Source organism: Globicephala melas, chromosome 2 (genome assembly GCF_963455315.2).
Source record: "Globicephala melas chromosome 2, mGloMel1.2, whole genome shotgun sequence".
Lineage (NCBI taxonomy): Eukaryota > Metazoa > Chordata > Mammalia > Artiodactyla > Delphinidae > Globicephala > Globicephala melas.
Window position 1 is genome coordinate 36231778 of NC_083315.2, and position 19622 is coordinate 36251399.

The 19622-nt window shown below is 44.1% G+C and overlaps 1 protein-coding gene across 4 annotated transcripts in view; it reads right to left on the reverse strand.

The window, feature by feature from the left end:
* The window catches only part of ZNF592 (zinc finger protein 592), a 59521-nt gene that overhangs the window by 24606 nt on the left and 15293 nt on the right, over positions 1-19622 (reverse strand). For 2 of the 4 annotated variants that reach the window (XM_030878541.3, XM_030878538.2), the window contains exons 2-3: positions 17236-17319; positions 5358-7620 (exon numbers count right to left, since the gene is read on the reverse strand). In XM_030878541.3, the coding sequence (XP_030734401.1) occupies positions 5358-7601 (2244 nt within the window). In that variant the 5' untranslated portion in view covers positions 7602-7620; positions 17236-17319. The remainder of the gene's footprint in view (positions 1-5357; positions 7621-17235; positions 17320-19622) is intronic. The other 2 variants (XM_060293804.1, XM_060293805.2) reach the window with 1 other exon arrangement.

Genomic DNA, 19622 nt, shown 5'->3' on the forward strand with positions numbered 1-19622 from the left:
ATACAATGGAGCGAAGACAGTCCCTTCAAGCAAGTGGTGCTGTGAAAGCTGGAGAGCCACATGTAAATCAATGAAATTAGAACACACCCTCACACCATACACACAAATAAACTCAAAATGGCTTCAAGACTTAAATATAAGTCATGACACCTTAAAACTCCTAGAAGAGAATGTAGGCAAAACATTCTCTGACATAAATTGTACCCATGTTTTCTTAGGTCAGTCTCCCAAGGCAATAGAAATAAAAGCAAAAATAAACAAATGGAACCTAGTCAAACTTATCAGCTTTTGCAGAGCAAAGGAAACCATAAACAAGACGAAAAGACAACCTACAGACTGGGAGAAAATATTTGCAAACAATGCAACCAACAAGGGCTCAGTTTCCAAAATATACAAATAGCTCATACAACTCAATAACAAAAAAACAAACAACCCAATCAAAAAACGGGCAGAAGACCTAAACAGACATTTCTCCAAAGAAGACATACAGACGACCAGTAGGCACATGAAGAGATGCTCAACATTGCTAATTATTAGAAAAATGCAAATCAAAACTACAAAGAGGTACCACCTCACACAAGTCAGAATGGTCATCATTAAAAAGTCTACAAATAGCAAATGGTAGAGAGGGTGTGAAGAAAAGGGAACCCTCCTATACTGTTGGTGGAAATGTAAATTGGTGCAGCCACTATGAAAAACAGTATGGAGGTTCTTCAAAAAACTAAAAATAGAGTTGCCATATCATCCAGCAATTCGCACTCCTGGGCATATACCCAGACTAAACTATAATTCGAAAAGATACATGCACCCCTATGTTCAGAGCAGCACTGTTTACAATGGCCAAGACATGGAAGCAACCTAAATGTCTCTGGACAGATGAATGGATAAAGAAGACGTGGTATGTATGTATGCACACACGTGTACACACACACACACACACACACACACAATGGAATACTACTCAACCACAAAAAAGAATGAAATAATGCCATTTGCAGCAACAGGGATGGGTCTGGAGATTATCATACTAAGTGAATTAAGTCAGAAAGACAACTACCATATGATATCACTTATATGTGGAATCCAAAACAAGACACAAATGAACTTATTATGAAACAGAAACAGACTCACAGACATAGAGAACAGACTTGTGGTTGCCAAGGGGCTGAGGGGATTAAGGAGGGATGGATTGAGAGTTTGGGATTAGCAGATGCAAACTATCACATATAAAATGGATAAACAACAAGGTCCTACTGTGTAGCACATGGAACTATATTCAATATCCTGTAATAAAACCATAATGGAAAAGAAAAAAAAAGAATGACTGAACATATAAACATACTGAATATATAGAAACCAATAAGTTCATTATAACACTACCACTAAAAATAATAGAGGAAGTCACCTCATACCGATTAGGGTGGCTACTATGAAAAAAACAGAAAATAACAAATGCTGGTGAGGATGTGGAGAAATTGGAACCCATGTGCACTACTGGTGGGAATGTAAAATAGTACAGCCACTGTAGAAAACAGTATGGGGGCTCCCCGAAAAATTAAAAATAGAATTACCATATGATCCAGCAATTCCACTTCTGGATATATACCCAAAAGAACTGATATTGTACAACACATGGAATATAGCCAGTAATTTACGATAACTATAAATTTTGGAGTATAACTTTTAAAAATTGTGAATCACTGTATTGTACACCTCTAACTAACATAATATTGTACAGCAACTATAATAAAATAAAATAAAATACTTGATCACACAAAAAAAGAATTGAAAGTAAGGTCCTGAAAAGGTTATCTGTACACCATGTTGATAGCAGCATTATTCATAATACAACTGGAGGCAACTCAAGTGTCCATCAGTGAATGAATGGATAAACAAAATGTGGTATATACAACAACAGAATATTATTCAGCCTTAAAAAGAAAGGAAATTCTGTCAAATGCTAAAATATGTATGAACCTTGAAGATATTATACTAAGTGAAATGAGCCAGTCAAAAAGAGACAAACACTGTATGATTCCATTTATGTGAGCTACCTAGAATAGTCAAATTCATAGAAACAGAAAGTAAAATGGTGGTTGCCAGGGGGAAAGGGGAGGGGAGAATAGGGAGTTGTTATTTAATAGGTTTAGAGTTTCAGCTCTGCAAGATGAAAAGAGTTCTGGAAACTGACTTCACAACAATGTGAATGTACTTAACGCTACTAAACTGTACACTTAAAAAATGGTTAAGATGGTAAACTTTATGTTACGTGTATTTTACCACAATTTTTAAAAATAATAGAGGAGGGACTCTCAAAACACCATTTAAGATTGTTGGGGCATCAATTCACTACTGTGAAAACTGTTAACTGAGGGAAACAAATTTATCCACTTTTCCAACATAAACTGTATTTCAGCGTAACCTAATAGCCCTCAAGGAAGAGGAAAAGATTTTATACAGAATTCCAGCTAATAAATGAGAAAGAAATAATAAAATTTAAAACAACCTCCTGCAACTCCTAATAAAATTACTGTCTCAAGCAGCAATTATTAACGGCTGCTAAAATCATTAGGTAAAAAGATAGGAAACTTTATAAGGAAGGGATCTGAACATCACCAACCTAAACTCACTGATCAAGTTTAGCATCATTAAAACGGAGACAATCAAGCACATTGTGCCTCCCTGAAGTAATGAATTATGAAGAACACAGATTTCCCATTCCTCAAGATGAATCTAATCAAGTCTTCATTGCTAACTTCTAGTCTACAGATAAAATATGGGGTATAGAACAAATTAACTGTATGAGGAAGCAATCAAACTCAAAATTATCCTGAAAAATTCTCAGGAAGCAATCAGTGAAACCCAGAATTGTCCTGGAAAGTTCTCAGGACACACGAACCAGTTTCTTCAACAAAACAATGATGTGAAAAATAAGGGGGGGCGGGGAGCCCTTGTTGGGTGGAGTAGGAAAAGGTACTGCTCTAGATTGAGAAATTTCAAAGATATAACAAACAAACACAACACTTGGTCCACATCTGGATTCTGATTCAAAACAAGCTCAACTGTAAAAATACAATTTTGACATGAATGGAAAATTTGAATATGAATTGTATTAGACAATGTTAAAGAACTGTTATTAATTTTGTTAGGTGTGATAATGACATAGTTAAACAAAAGCTTAAGAACAAGAAGAAGTAATCTCTTTGTGCTGACATCTGCCCAACAAGGTGGCTTGGAATGTAAGGGGAAGGACCCCCTCCAGCCACTGCAGAGGGAGGCATAAGTGGTTCAGACTCCCAGGAAGAAGTCAAAGGCCCAAACATGCTGTCCTACAGTCCCTCCAGCAGAGTGGAGCCCAACCCCACCCACTGGTCCACTGCCTGCCCCTCATATGGCCTAAAGCTTGGGTACCATCTTGGGAAACCCAAAGCCAACGGCCATCAAGGTTAGATTTTGATCCCAGAACTCAAGCCTTCCCCTTTCCCTGAGACTCTGAGGCCACATTTATTGGCAGGAGATTTTGTGAGAGAACAGAGCTGGACTGAGAGAAGCCTCACAGCAGCCCCTCCCTTTCCCTCTGGGGGGGCCCTCTTGTCCAGCTCCCACTGAAGGAGAATGACACAGAGAAGATGCAGGATGAGAAGGGTGCCAGCCTGGGATCCTACACCCAGACCTTAGCCTGCTCAGATTTTAAAAGGCGAGTGAAGAAAAGTGTGGGGGAAAAACCACAGGCACAGGTATCAGACCTTCACTGGCAAAGGTTCTGATCAGATGACCCAGAAGAAGTGATCCTGTCCAAGTTAATCATGCTGGTACAGCAGGAATACCTGAAGCCCCAGAGGAAAGGGCCTGGGGGACCCACACTCCACCTGACTCATTAGAAAGAAAATGCAAACTGAAACAGAGAAGGTGAAGATGAGAGGCAACAGGGACTTACAGCAGCTTGCTGGCCCCTTTCAGGGGCTGCCTACTGAATTCTACCTCCTGTCTCTAGCCCAACACTCCCAAGGCTGGTCTCCCTCCCAACAACTCCCTGTTCCTCAAACCACTTTGCACTTTCCCATACCTTTGCCCTATACCTGGAACACCCCTTGCCCCTCCCCCTCCTCCAAACTCATCCTTGCAGGTCCAGCTCAAATGTCATGTCCACGTGGCACCCTCCCTATGCCTGGAACCACGAGGAATTAGTCCCTCTGAGGAACTCTATGCAACTATGTTACAAGCCTGTTTTCAGCCCTTAGCCTGCCGCACACTCTAGCAGTTCGGGTGGGGAGCCCTGCCCTTGCTGAGCCATCGTGAGCTCCTGGAAGAATGGTGTGACTTCCTCCTACGGGCAACCCTGCTCTTGACACAGAGCCTCTGTGCACACAGGGAACACTCAATAAACAAGGGCAGAGCTCATCAAGACACCAACAGGTGCGTGGGTCACTGTGAACTGAAGTAAAAAGAGCTGGTCTGCTTTCCTTCCAGGCCTCTGTGGCCCTGGCTTAGGGAGGCTTGGTGAGGGGCTGGGCTTGGCTAAGTTGTTAAGGGAGCCACCTGAAGAGGGAAGAGAAAAGCCTTCTGGAGGCCTGCTTCTTCAGAGTACCTTGCTAATACAGACAACAACCGACACACAAGGTGCCAAAGGGTGTTTTCAGCATGGAATGCCTTAAGTCACACACACACACACACACACACACACACACACACACTCACACACTCATCAAGTTCTCATCAAGCATAACCAAGAATCGGAACAAGAGATAAGGGCAGCTGCTTTCTTAGTAGTGAGAACAGAGATGAAGGGAAGAGGCCCCAAAGCCTTTGACTCAGGGCCCACATGTCAGTCTACTCTCCTTCCACATCAACCCTGCTACTGGCCCTATGACAGCTTCCCCAAAGGGATTCTGCAAAAACAGCTATGTCCACCGTGGGGCACAACAACTTGGTAAAGACAAGGTTCTTAGAAGTACAGACTGAGGCGCAGGGCAGTGATGCACCTACCTCTGCCCCCAAGTTCTTTGGGCACGTGCAAGGACTGTGCTGACAGCTGCCAGAGACCAGGGGACCATCCAGCAGAGCCCTAGCCCCGGCCCAACAATGGACCCTGAGAGCCCACTGGAGTGGGAGCGGAGTGTCCGTAAATACACTCGTTAAATCTTCAGGGTCTCCCCTCAGTTGTGGGCAGGATGCTTTTCCCAATAAACACCAAGCACTAAATATCCAGGTGGGTCGCTAACCAGCAAGCCAGATTCCTCTTCTAGGACTCTTAAGATGCCACACTGCCCCACATCAATGAGCTTCTCTCTCCATGCCCAGTCATGGAACCGTGCGAACCAGGGGCCTGACAACTATCACAGAGAGGGTCTGCTTACCAGCCCCTCGGTTTCCTCCGTCATCCTCTGGAAATGTGCAGCCATAGCCATGTAGTCTCGCATCTGCTTGTGACATTCGAGACACTTGATACTGTGCCGGATGAGCCTCACAGGGTCTGGGTAGAGTGGCAAAGCTGGGAGTGGGGGGCTGGCACTGCTTGAAGTGAGGCCGTGTTTGGGGGAGGAGGGGGGAGCCGGGGTTGCTGGTGCCGTGGAGTTCGCGGGGGCCGACACGAACATTTGGTCCGCAGAGATGGGCTTCACAAGCAGCTGAGAGCACTGCATGACGAGACCCTTGCTCTTGTGGTCACGGGCATGCCGGAGCAGGCTGCACTTGTTGAAGAAGAGCAGCGTCTGGGAGCACAGTGTGCACAGCACCTCGATGTGGACGCTCCGCCGGCTGTAGTGCTGGCTCAGGCTCTTCTCTAAGGCAAACGCATCCCCACACTCCAGGCAGCAGTACCCACTGGCCGGCACGTGGATCCTGCTGTCCGCAGGCGGGCTGAGATTTGGCGCGTAGAGGGGCACGGGGTTGGAGCTGTGGAGGACCTTGTTGAAGACCTCCACAACCAGTGGGGCGGCCTTTTTCACCTGGTGGACCAGGGGCACCGACATCTGCGTGAGCTGTGGCTGGCTCCGCCTCTGTGCTGAGGACTTGGCCGTCACGGACGCGGCCACACTGTGGGGGACCAGATTCAGGTTGGCCAGGTGCACGGCTTTGGGCAGGAGGTTGGCAGGGGCCAGGGTGGATGCCTGCAGTGCTGTGCTCTGCTGCTGCTTCTTGCCCATCTGTGAGCCCGAGGCAGCCCCCTTTGGGCCCCGGGACCCAGAGCTGCAGCAGGAAGTTGAAGATTCACTGGCTTTTGTCATGCTCTCATCCCCCTTCCTGTCACCCTGAGGGCTCCCTGAATTTGTGCCCACCTCAAGAAAGTGCTCCGCCCCAGACAGGGCAGTGACCTCATCCTCCTGCACCTCGCTCGGGGCCTCAGCAATGGCGCTTCCTAGAGGTGACCCAGCAGGGGACTTACTGGGATCGTCAGGGTCTGGTAGGATCCTTGTGACAGTCCGTTTGATTTCCCCTGATGATGTCTTAATGGTTTTGATTCTGACTTTGGGAATTGCTGGTGGGGAGCTGGCAGCCACAGAAGGGGAGCCTTTGCTGCTGCTGTCACTGCAGATGCTCCGAGGGCTGTCTGATGGCTTGATACTTTTTCTAGTGGCCTCCAGAGGGCTCCGGGGACTCTTTGGTGACTTGGGCATTTTGGGGCTGCCTTTGGAGCCCTCTTTTGTGGGCCCTGAGGGATCCTTTGTGTGGGTAGGCTGATCCTCCTTGGTGACACTGGCCACTCGTTTAGCCTGCAGGGCCACCAAGGCTGCAACACAAGAGGACAGCTTGGAATGAGCTGGCTTAAGACGCTGCCTAGGGGGCACTGACGAGCAGGTACCTAGCTCCGAGGCAAGCCCCTTAGGCTCTCCGATACTGTGGCCGGGGTGGCTGTTGAACTCCAAAGCTTCCCCAAAGAATCGACTGGTATCCAGCTCCTTGTGAGGTTCCACTGCCTTCTGCCCACCTTGCTCGTGCTCCTGCTGACTCCCCAGGGGCAGGGGTTCTGGCTTGGGCTCTTTCTTACAAAAGTGATCAAACATATGCAGCTCTGGGACTGGAAACTTAGTCAGAGCCTCCAGGACCGGGCCCCCCACAGACTCACACCCAGGAGGGGGTGGGAAGTAACTGTCAGCGTGCTTGGGCTTTATCCCAAACCCATTATCTTTGATGGCATCCTCGGGTTCGGGGCTGGAGATTGGACTGAACTGGTTAAAGGTTGGTAAGGGCTCTGACTTGGAAGGTTCCAGCTTGCCGGGGAAACTCCTGGTACTATCTCCATTCATGAAAGTGGAATCAAACTTCCCACAGTTGTGGCCTAGGTTGTGGGGATCCGGAGGCAGGTCCGAGCCCCGGAATCCATTGTGTAGGAGGCTGGGAGCGACGTGGTCTTTCTCCGCTTCAAATGACTCCTGGCGGCTGGTGTTCTTGACGATGACACTCACGGCTGGCACATCTGAGGCTGATCCTGAGTGAGACAAGGACACATTCTCATCCATACACATGCCTGGAGGTTTGAGGGGACTCTCATTCTCCTCACTGGGGGTCTGGATGGCCTCCTTGGCATCAAGGCTGGTGGGGTCTGGGATGTCAAAGGCAGCCAGAAGGTCATCAAAATCTGGAGTTTTCATATCCCCCATGGCTGGATGCTGGCAAGGGCTGTAACAGAAACAGAGAACAGAATCAGTGATCACCAGGATCCCACTGGGCTCTGTCCAGCATCATCTTCATCACAAACCCATCTCGCTAACACACATGCAGCCAGCACGCACATGCACAAATCCCCACGCTATGGGAAGTCACACACCTGAGTTTTACCCCAACAGGTTTCCAAAATGCTGGGGACATTGGGGGAGGAGTGGAAAGAAAAGTTAGTATGTAGTGACAAGTCTGCCTGGTAGGCTCTACACATTAATACCTTGAAATTCCTGGTTGGTTGCAGAGCCAAAAAGAGGGTACACTCACACCACACTCCAGAGCCAAAAAGAGGGTACACTCACACCACACTCCCTCAATTTCTCAGAGAATATCATCACTCGATGATCATAAGCATTAGCAAAAAACCAATCACTCAGCCCTTTTAAAAACAAAAAGCATGGCTCAGCACCTCCGTTCTTTAGAAAACTTCTGATTCATATGAGACTTGGCTATAACTTCTGCTAATTTACTTAGTAATTAATCATTAACTTTGTATAACTTGGTTTTTTGCTGCATGAATCCAAGCAAATCCAAAATGATTTACCACTGCCAGGATTAAACAAACTCTAACAGATTATGTCATCCCCTAGGTATTTTTTTCTCTAGTCAGTGTCTGCTTGATTCCTTAATTTTCACCCCAAATCTGTTATTGGTTGGTGAATGGATCACTAAACCTGAGGGACAGGGTGACTCTCAAAGAAACACACAGTTATCAAACTGGCCAGAGAATAGTTTTAGAGAAGCCCTAAATTTTATTTTAACTTAATACACAAAGGAAAGAAAATCCACCTGTTTCCTTCATGATCTGTAGAAGCAGAGCTACAAAAACTACTGCAAAGGAGGAAACCCAAGGCCCTACGAAAGAGGCCTTCCCTTAGGAAGTTACTAAAATACTCACACTTAGATAAGACATGAAGCTGCCTGGCTCAAACCTGCTGGAAAGAGGAAGAAAAAACCCACTATCTCCCTTGTTCAGCCCATAAATCCTGCATCTGCTTCAGCATCCCAGAGCCTTATTTGCTTCAGTATTTCCTACACCATGTTTGTACTGAAAGCCTTTGTGGATGCAGATTGACACAACTCTTTTAGAAAGCAGTACAGTAGCTGCACAGAACGAGGTCAGGGGCAAATCCTTGGGTCCAGGAACCCCACTGCCAGAAATTTATCCTAAGAACAAAAATTCCCAAAAGCTATATGCAAAAGTATACAGCATTATTAAAACAATACAAAAAGGAGACACCCACATACACACAAAGAATCTAAATGTCCAAGGACAGGGAATGGTTAAGTAACTGATAGACTATTATGTAGTTATTAAAAATCCCAATTATGAAATCTATGTAGCAACATGAAAAATTACTTACAGTGTTAAGATTAAAATAAAAAACACATACAAAAATGTTGTCAAACTATGACAATGTAAAACTAAGTATCCATTTGAGCCAAGATTAAAAGAGAAAAGTAATTTATGCAGGGTGGTGGGATCACTGGTGTGTTAATTTTTCACAACTTTTGTGTGTGTGTGCTGGTAGACTGCCTTTATAATTTTAAAAAGGGAAAATAAAGAAAAGAACAAAAATTAGAACCACAGGGGAACAGCTGGCAGAGATATATCTATTGCCATCCCATGGGATCAACAGGCTTGCAGGTTTGGTTTCTTGTCCCACCCCACCAAGCCCCAACAAAACACATCTGCCTTCTTAAGAGAGTTCTCACGGAAAATGAAACAGACCGTCCCATTGGGAAGATATCTAATTATGGTAGATACTAATAAAGTGAAATACCAGTTAACTAAATATGAGTGGGCAGAATATCTCGCTGAAATGAGATGTAAAGTTTCTGGACAACAAATGATTGTTTGGTGGAATAAAACTGTTGGAGCCCATAAGCGAGGGGAATATACTGGTTATCATTGGAAGCAATCAGCATCCCAATACCAAGTGAACTACTTTGCAGGCTGATCCCAACTATAAGGAAACACCTATGTGGTATTTGCTTTATAAGCTTATCTCCAACTCCCCCCCACCCCCCTTCAGTCTAGGAAAAAAAGATTGAGGGAGAAGGGTGGAATAGATTAGTCTTCTTAAGGTGCTGGGAAAAGCCTGTGGGGGAGGAGGGGCAGTAGTTGGCAGTGTGTGCAAGGATTATCGAGAAGCCTACTACTGTTTAACTCCAAGTCACAGAGGCTTGAAGCAGAGAGATACAACATGAAAGTAATGATGTTCTCCACACAGAGAAATCTCAGGGATTGGCCAAGAATGGTCAGAGGTCAGAGCAAAAGGTATCTTTTGCTAGGAAAATCAGAGCTAATAAATGGTGTGGCAGCTCAACATCAGCAGCAGGAAAAACTTTTATAACCTTTGAATTTTAAATACCAAGGCTGATACTTTTTAAAAGCCAAAGATCAAATCCTGTTTTCTATTTAGCCCTAGTAAAGACAACCAAAATCAGCAGCAATCGATAACTGTTAAAAGACTTACAGTGGGGGACTTTCCTGGTGGTCCAGTGGTTAAGACTCCGTGCTCCCAATGCAGGGGGCCCGGGTTCGATCCCTGATCAGGGAACTAGATCCTGCACGCTGCAACTAAGACCTGGTGCAGCCAAATAAATAAATAAATAAATATTTTTTAAAAAAAGACTCACAGTGTGCCCAAGTGTCTGTATTTCTTTAAACTCTGCTCTAAAGTAAATATCGCATTGTTTATAAGTAGAAAGTAGAAATTAATCAAAATGTACCCTGTTATAAAAGCAAAGGAGAGGGACTTCCTTGATGGTGCAGTGATTAAGAATCTGCCTGCCAACGAAGTGAGAGAGTGGCATTGACATATATACACTACCAAATGTTAAATAGATAGCTAGCGGGAAGCAACCACATAGCACAGTGAGACCAGCTCGGTGCTTTGTGACCACCTAGAGGGGTGGGATAGGGAGGGTGGGAGGGAGATGCAAGAGGGAGGGGATACGGGGATATATGTATATGTATAGCTGATTCACTTTGTTATACAGCAGAAACTAACACAACAATGTCAAGTAATTATACTCCAATAAAGAGGTTAAAAAAAAAAAAAAAGGAATCCGCCTGCCAATGCAGGGGACACAGGTTCGATCCCTGGTCCGGGAAAATCCCACATGCCGCGGCACAACTAAGCCCGTGCGCCACAACTACTGAAGCCCGTGCACCTAGAGCCCATGCTCAACAATAATAGAAGCCACCGCAATAAGAAGCCCACGCACCAAAGAGTAGCCCCTGCTCACCGCAACTAGAGAAAGCCAGCACGCAGCAAAGAAAACCCAACTCAGCCAAAAAAAAACAAAGTAGAAAAAAAAAGCAAAGGAGAAACTGCAAAGAAAAAGACTACCAATAAAAAGTTCTATTCATCAAAAACCTGCCAACACATAGTTAAAAAGCAAACAACCAAAAGGAAGATTTGCAACATATAATAATTACTATCATTAATATCTTTATTAATATGTAAAAGGCCCTTAAAAAGTAGTTAGTAAAAGATAATCAACATATTAGAAAAATAAGCAAAAGTGATGAGCAGGCACTTAAAAAAAGAACAACCACAAACGGACAATTCATACGTAACAAAAGTTGCAACCTCACAAAAAATTAGAGAAACACAAATTGAAATAATGAGAAACATTTTTGGCTTATTAAATTGACCAAAGTTTTCAAAAACTAATAATCCCCAGTGTTGGCAGAGATGTAGCAAAATAAGCATTTTGAAAGTAATAGAAATTGATACAACCTGTCTAAAGAGCAATTTAGCAATACATACATAAGACTCAATAATTCCACTTCCAGATATTTATCCTAAGGAAATAGAGATGCATGTGACAAAAATAATCATTACAGAATTATTTATAACAAAATTATTTTATAACAAAAAATGAGACACAACCTAAAGTCCCAACAATAGGAAGTTGGTTCAATAAATTATGGTCTATTTACACAATTAAATACTAGGCATCATTATAGATCAATATTTAAGACTATGAGAAATGCTCCTAAAATGAAGAAAAAAGATACTGAAGTGTACACACAGTACAATCTTTATTTAAAACAAAAAAATTTTTTTACTATACATAGTTCTTATGAAAAAGCCTAGAGGAATACTCTAAAATGTCAAAAATATCTCAACAGATAATGAAATTATTTTCTTTCCTTTTTATCTACATTTTCAAATTATTTATTCAAACGATTTATTTCAAATTTTATTGCTTAAGTAATTTTATTAAATTATATTTTTAACCTATGAAAAGAAGAAATTAGGCAGGCCAAAAAAATCTGAGGCACTTGGGGCTTCCCTGGTGGTGCAGTGGTTAAGAACCCACCTGCCAATGCAGGGGACACGGGTTCAAGCCCTGGTCCGGGAAGACTCCCACATGCCGCGTAGCACCTAAGCCCCATGCGCCACAACTACCAGCCTGTGCTCTAGAGCCCTCGTGCCTAGAGCCTGAGCTCCACAACAAGAGAAGCCACTGCAATGAGAAGCCCATGCACTGCAATGAAGAGTAGCCCCCACCCACGCAACTAGAGAAAGCCCGCATGCAGCAACGAAGACCCAACGCAGCCAAAGATAAATAAATAAAATAAAATAAATAAATTTATATTAAAAAAAAATTGGGGGAGCTTCTTACAGAGGACTCTAAAAATCATCACTATAAAACTCTTTAAGCACATGTGGCATGACTCAGCAAGGGACTGCCAGCTAGAAAAATCGGTGAAGTAACTTAATTAAAATTAAAGGTGTAGTCAAAATAAAAAGCTTCAGCATACACCAGTGTCTGCAACTTGTTGCAAGCAGCCGAAGTTGGAAAGAGCAAACCACAGACGGCTGCCTGCCTACCTTGCCTGGGGGCAGTCCTCAGGACCCAGAGGTGATGGCCCCTGCCCCATGCCCACAAATACCAGCCTAGGAACCATGGCTCACCCTGCAGAGCACTCAGCAGGGTTTACCCTGAAGCATCTGAACAAGCTAGAGCCACGCATGGTGAGCTCACCCAGTGATCTAGAATGGCCTAGTCAACAGACAAGGCAGGCTCCCCGGTTCTCTGAGCCCTAGGCCAAGAGCAAATTTCACTCAAAGGTGAGAAGGTGGAACCATGCTACGATACATACAACCCCCTTGGGGGTGAACTGGCAGACTGACGCTGTATCCTCTCAGGGTAAGTTTCTATTCAGGGAAGATCTGGAAACTAAAAAAAATGTTAAAGTGAATATAAATACCCAGTATTTATTACAGGGTCTACTAGCTGCCCAGGAAATTTTGCCAAACAGTTAAGTAAACATAACAACTAGGTGAGAGGGAGGGAAGAACACCTTAATTTTAAAACGGCCTCATCAGGCCTAATTAACCTATTCGAATTCTTTGAGGAGATAAAAACAATATGATTATGGCAGAACTAGTAGGCAGAATTTCTAATGCCAAAATTCCACCAAAAAAACAACACACTGAATTCCATGTTGCATGTATGTTTGTCTTTATGTGATTGTCATTTATGGGAAACCATGAACGACGGTGTTTTTTAACCCACTGACCAGTTCTGGACTGGAGCGCAATGCTTTCATAAATTGCCTAGAATGATAGTTCCCAACCCATTGGGGACCCAACTTCATATCCACAAATATGTTCCCAATGACCAGCCATTAAAAACACCATTACTGAATGAGAGTCCATGAAAAAATTAATTTGAAAAGGAGGTCTCAATGCTTTGGTAACCAATAATCTAGCAGAAAAACATTAGGTTGTAAGATTCATGAGGGAAGAGACTTATCTGTCTCATTCACCACTGCATTCTCCATTAGGCAGTCAATAAATATTTGTTGAAGCAATAAAATGAAACCTTCAAGACTGCAAATGGCCTAAAAGCTGTTCCAGAAATGAAAATGCGAAATTAAAAGACAAGTTCTAAGGAGGCTGTATGAATAGGCGAAATTATGGCAAAGTAGCATTAGTGAAAGCAAATGTGAAGGAACGTTTAGGGAAAAGCAATTCCAATTATACTAGAATATATATGGTTATGGTTAGAATAATGGGTTCTAAGCTAAACTGTTCAATAAAGAAGCATCAGCTTAGACTGTTCCCTTAAGACACCACGTTGCATGTTTCATCACAAAAGGCCCAGAAAACACTGGGCATTATCAGAAAGGACACTGGAAACAAAATAAAACTTGTGATCCTGCCCTTATTCACAACCACTCAGTGTCCACAGAGAGATGTGCTGAGCAGTTTTGGCTCCCCACACTTTAAGAAAGATGTACCAGGGCTTCCCTGGTGGCGCAGTGGTTGAGAATCTGCCTGCTAATGCAGGGGACACGGGTTCGAGCCCTGGTCTGGGGGGATCACACATACCGCGGAGCAACTAGGCCCGTGAGCCACAACTACTGAGCCTGCGCGTCTGGAGCCTGTGCTCTGCAACAAGAGAGGCCGTAATAGTGAGAGGCCCTTACACCGTGATGAAGAGTGGCCCCTGCTTGGCACAACTAGAGTAAGCCCTCGCACAGAAACAAAGACCCAACACAGCAAAAATAAATTAATTAATTAATAAACTCCTACCCCCAACATCTTCTTAAAAAAAAAAAAAAAAGAGAAAGATGTACGAGAGTTGGAAAAGGTCCTGAGAAATGAGACTGAGTAGATGGAAGAGCTTTCTAATAAGAGCCTAAAAATTAGAACTCTATTTTATTCTAGAGAGATGAAGATTTAGGGGAAAGGGGGAACATAATTGAAGTATAGGTTTGTTCATCAAACCTCAAACACTAGAGAGCAGAGGGCAGCATTTTTGAAGTTTGAAGTAAATAAAAGATATAGACCAAAACCAACAACAACAACTTAATCCATTAGTCAGAAAATATACTGATATTGTTAAAGGTAAAATATATAAATGTAGTAACATCCACACTTATTCAAATCTATAATTTTTTTTTTAAAGGCTCTGAGAAACTAAAAACAAGGAATTGTCACTAAATCCATGAGCTTTCTTTCCCTCAGCACTGAAGCCTTTGAATTTCAAATAACGTTAAACTTGGTCACCTGTTTTTCTTTTTCTTTTTTTTTTTTTTTTTTTTTGCGGTACGCGGGCCTCTCACTGTTGTGGCCTCTCCCGTTGCGGAGCACAGGCTCCGGACGCGCAGGCTCAGTGGCCATGGCTCACGGGCTCAGCCGCTCCATGGCACGTGGGATCTTCCTGGACCGGGGCACAAACCCATGTGCCCTGCATCGGCAGGCGGACTCTCAACCGATGCGCCACCAGGGAAGCCCCACCTGTTTTTCTTAATAATATTAAGTTCAGCAATAACAGAACATCAAGGGGGCAGATACACTCCAAATTTAAGAAAAGTCTGATCTCTATTCAGTATATTCTGTCTAATGAAACACGGAAACAAATAACATCACAGATTTATACGATGAAAATGAAAGACCACATGATTTAGGGAACACTGGGCTGTGAAACAACAAAATTGTTTCCTTTTATTTGCCACCTTGTTGGATGAGGACTAGAAGGAAGGATGAGTATGTACGTTTTACAACCTGTAGGTGAACTCTTTACCCTACTGCCCCACATGACTGAATATGGCGTAGATATTGATATAAACTGTGTTCAATTATTGTTATAACAGTTAAGAGTTTAAAAATGGATAAATAGGGACTTCCCTGGTGGCGCAGTGGTTAAGAATCTGCCTGCCAATGCAGGGGACGCAGGTTCGAGCCCTGGTCCAGGAAGATCCCACATGCCGCGGCGCAACTAAGCCCACGCACCACAACTACTGAGCCCGCGCTCTAGAGCCCGCGAGCCACAACTACTGAGCCCGCGTACCACAATTACTGAAGCCCACACACGTAGGGCCTGTGCTCCACAACAAGAGAAGCCACCGCCATGAGAAGCCCGTGCACCACAACGAAGAGTAGCCCCCACTCGCCACAACCAGAGAAAAGCCCACATGCAGCAACAAAGACCCAATGCAGCCAAAAATAAAATAAATTTATAAAAATAAATAAATAAATAAAAATGGATAAATAAAATTTCCCCCAGCTTTCTATTTCAGAAGGAACATCCCAGGGGATAATAAAGCAAAAAATAACTCAAACTGTATGAGACAGAGAGAGAGAGAGAGAGAGAGAGAGATTATTTAGCAGACCCTAAGAAAGTACTTGAGTTTGTTCCCAGGTGGGAGAACTTCTGTACCAGGAATGGAAACTGGGCAAGGGGAAAGAGAGAATGAGCAAGCAAGCACAAGAGCAAGCTGCTACTCCCATGACTTGCAGGAACTTCAATCTGGACTCTGGCTGGAACACTGATCAGAAAGAGACACTGCTTCTATGGGTGGTGGAGAAGGGAGCTCAGTGAAACTTTAGCTGGATCAAAGGGAACAGAAAAAAAGAGTTCCTGGACCCAGAATGAAGCCCCAGACTGGGAATAGTAGAGCTAAAAGAATAAGAAATTGTGAACCACGGAGAACTAGCTTTCACCCCTATGCTGTCACCAATTACCTATGTAAGGATCTTAGGCAGGCCTTGGTTTAATATGTAAAATTAAACTAACCTGAAGGGTCTCTGAGACCTTGAACAGGCTAGGCTACAACAGCTGGGCAAATTAATCTAGAACTATTGGATTTCTACATAAAACTTAAGTCCTAAAGTAGACAAGCAGACTCTCTGCCACATACATACTACTGCCCTCCTGAATACACATCTGAGGCCTTCTTATAGGTCTAAGTGATCCCAAGTCACAGCCATTCTGAGTCAATCAGTGGTCAATGCTTCATTTCATGAGGCACCTGGCATTCTAATCATTAGCAAAGAACAGCCCAAAGAGATTCTCAGCAGTATACAAGAAAACAGGTGCCCCAACAGACCAAGGCAAAACAATAAAGCGTTTCACTTGTCTTTTCCTCTATCTGGTCTTAGTCCTGCCAATGCATATTTTGCCAGAATGGTTGCTGTAAAACACTTATCTGATCACAGAGACGTCCCAGTTCAAAATCCCCATCACCTTCAGTAAGTAAACTCTTCTTCCAGCATGCAGAAGCCATTCCCATCTGGTCTGTGTCCACCTCTCCAGCCACTTCCCAGGGTACATTTCAGTCACTGGTGTCAGAGCTTGAGCTGTTCCTCCTGAGTGGCCCCAAACATAAATCTGCCCGAGAACTCCTCATCCCCAAGCTCCTGTTCCAGGGCCCCTCCTCCTGGATGCCTTCTCTGAGTCCTCTGCCCTTCCCTTCCTCCCTTCCTCTATGGCAGCACTTCCCACAGTAGGCTGGGATCCTAAGTTTTCTCATCAGTCTGTGAGTCTCCCGAAAATTGGGGTCATATCCTTTACCTCTATGCCCAGGGCCTAACACACCTAGTTCCCAATGTTATGGGGGTTGTCACTGCTCCCACCCCTCCCAGAACCTTTCCTTGAAGGCTCTCCAAACCCTGGCTGATACACCTGTCCCTGCCTGCCCTGCCCAAGATGTCTGTCACCCAGAGGCAGCTTCTCTTCTCCCTGTCTAAGCCCTTCCACCCCAACCAAAAATTCCATTTCCCAAGAACAGAATTGCATTGCAAGCATTCTAACAAGACTCACAGGATGTTAGAGCTGAAGTGGACCTCAGAAATGACCTGGTCCAGTGGCTTCCAAATGCCCGTCTGCAGACTGCTGCTGGACTGACTGCAAAAGAATAACATGGGGAGTGACTTTAAAACACAGAATCCCAGGCTCCACTGTGGAAATTCTGATTCAGTAGGCCTGGGATGGATCCCTGCATTTTTTTAAAAAGCTTCCCAGTTGATTCCAGGGCACTGGTCTAGTCCAACCTCTTCATTTTATACATGAAGAACTGAGGCTCAGAAAGGGGAAGTTCATCCATCAAATAATTACCAAATGCCAAGACTTATGCCAGGCACTGAGGACACAAAGGGAAGGCCCAGACCCTGTTTTTGAGTGCCCTCCCCTCCACAACCCACTGAAAACACCTCTCAACCACATACCTGTGAGTGCCACCAAAAAGGCTCATCAAGGGGACACAGGCTTCCTACAAGCAAGGAAGGGAAAGGGACTTTCTCTGACTGCCCTTGTCAGAAGTCATCTCATCCTCCCTTGTGCTCCCTTTCGTTTTACTTATTTCTCCTCATAATTTTCTACCTTTAATGTAGTACCTTCAAACTACCTTTAATGTAGCTTACCAGTAAAATGTTCTCTCTTCTGCTATTTCATAAGCCCCTCGACAGGCACTCACTGAATCATTAATTAATTGGTATCCCTCGATTCTAGACTTGGATTTCTACTTGGATAGGCATCTCAAATCTAATATGTCCAAAATCTAACTCTTGGATTTCCTCCTACATTCTTTCTCATTTCAGTAAATGACAACTCAGTCCTTCCAGTTGCTTGGGCCAAACCTTGGCATCTTTGAGTCCTCTCTTTCCCTCATACCCTTAATCCAATCCATAAGCAAATCCCGTCAACTCTACTTCCAAAATGTAACCAAATCCAACCATTTCTCACCACCTCCAACCATCTTCTTTTCTCTCCTGGATTCCCACAAAAGCCTGATGACTGGTCTCCTTGTCTCTCCTCTTTGCCTCCACTACTCACTCGCAACACAGCAGCCAGAGTGCTGCTTTTAAATCATCCACCAGATCATGTTCCTCCTCTCCTTAAAACCCTTCAACACCGTCCCACCTCACGCAGAGTAAAATCCAGTCTTCACCCCAGCCTACATGGCCAGGACGATCTAACCGCCCTCTGTCTCCTACACCTCTCTGTTGCCAGTCTGCTCCAGACTCCTTACTGCTCCTCAACCAAGCAGGGCATACTCCTGCTCAGAGCCTCTGCACTTACTATCCCCTCTGCTTGGAATGTTCTTCCCCTCAGATCTCTGTGGGCCCACTCCTCACTTCCTTCAGGTCTTTATTCAAACACCACTTTGTCAGGAGCCTTCTATGACCATTGTGCATAAGATACCAATCCCCACCCTCACCATCAATCTCTGTCCCTTTAGTCTGCTTTGTTTTTCTTCACAGCCCTTATAGCATCTGACACATTATATAACTGCTCATTTATTTATTTTCTGTGTGTAAGCTCCACTATGTTTACTAGACGGTAATCCACCATTAGAAAGGGGGAATGATGTGACAGGCTCATCTGTCCAGAACGAAGATTGTTCAAGGATAGTCACAGATTCCTAAGCAAGTTTATTACCAGTCAAGCAGCTGGCAAATTTGCTACAGTGTTTGTATTTAGCTTTTGAAAACTTTTTATAAATAGAGAGACCTTGAGTGGTGATGGGGCCTTGCCAGTGGGAAAGGGTCTATCTGAAGTCACACTTGTCTATGAACCCTAGGCCCCTGCAGGACTAAGTTAAATATTATATTTTATTGGTGTTAAGTGCCTACTGGCCATTGTCCCCACAATAAGGTCATCTGTCTTGAGGACTGGATCAGTGTGACGCCAGTGGAGGGGGAAGGCTAGCTCTGAGAACCGCAGGGAAGAGGAGAACACAAGGTGGTCTTGAGTCTTAAGACAAGAGGATACAACTCTGTGAATATACCAAAACCCATTGAATTACGCACTTTAAATGGGTAAACTGTATGGCATGTGAATTACATCTCAATAAAGCTGTTAGATTTTTAGAAAAGATAAAAAGGAAGAAAAGAGGATAGAACTGAAAGGAATTGGGATTATAAAAGACTGTACAACTGACTGGGATGATACAAGTGGAAACTAGGCATAGGCAACAAAGTTTAAGCAGAGCTAAGAACTGAGATAAAAACTGATACTTTGTAACCAGTACCCCCTTTTCCTTTCATTACTTGAAACAGAGCTCAGCACTAAGGGACACTGCACTTTGTTAAAAGGGAAAAAGACCCAGAGACAGAAAAAAGAGAGACAGGACTCCTCTTGTTCACACACCATCCTTGAGGAGTTTCCCCCCACTGAACTTTGTAAAAGCATCATCTCTTGGTAGTAGG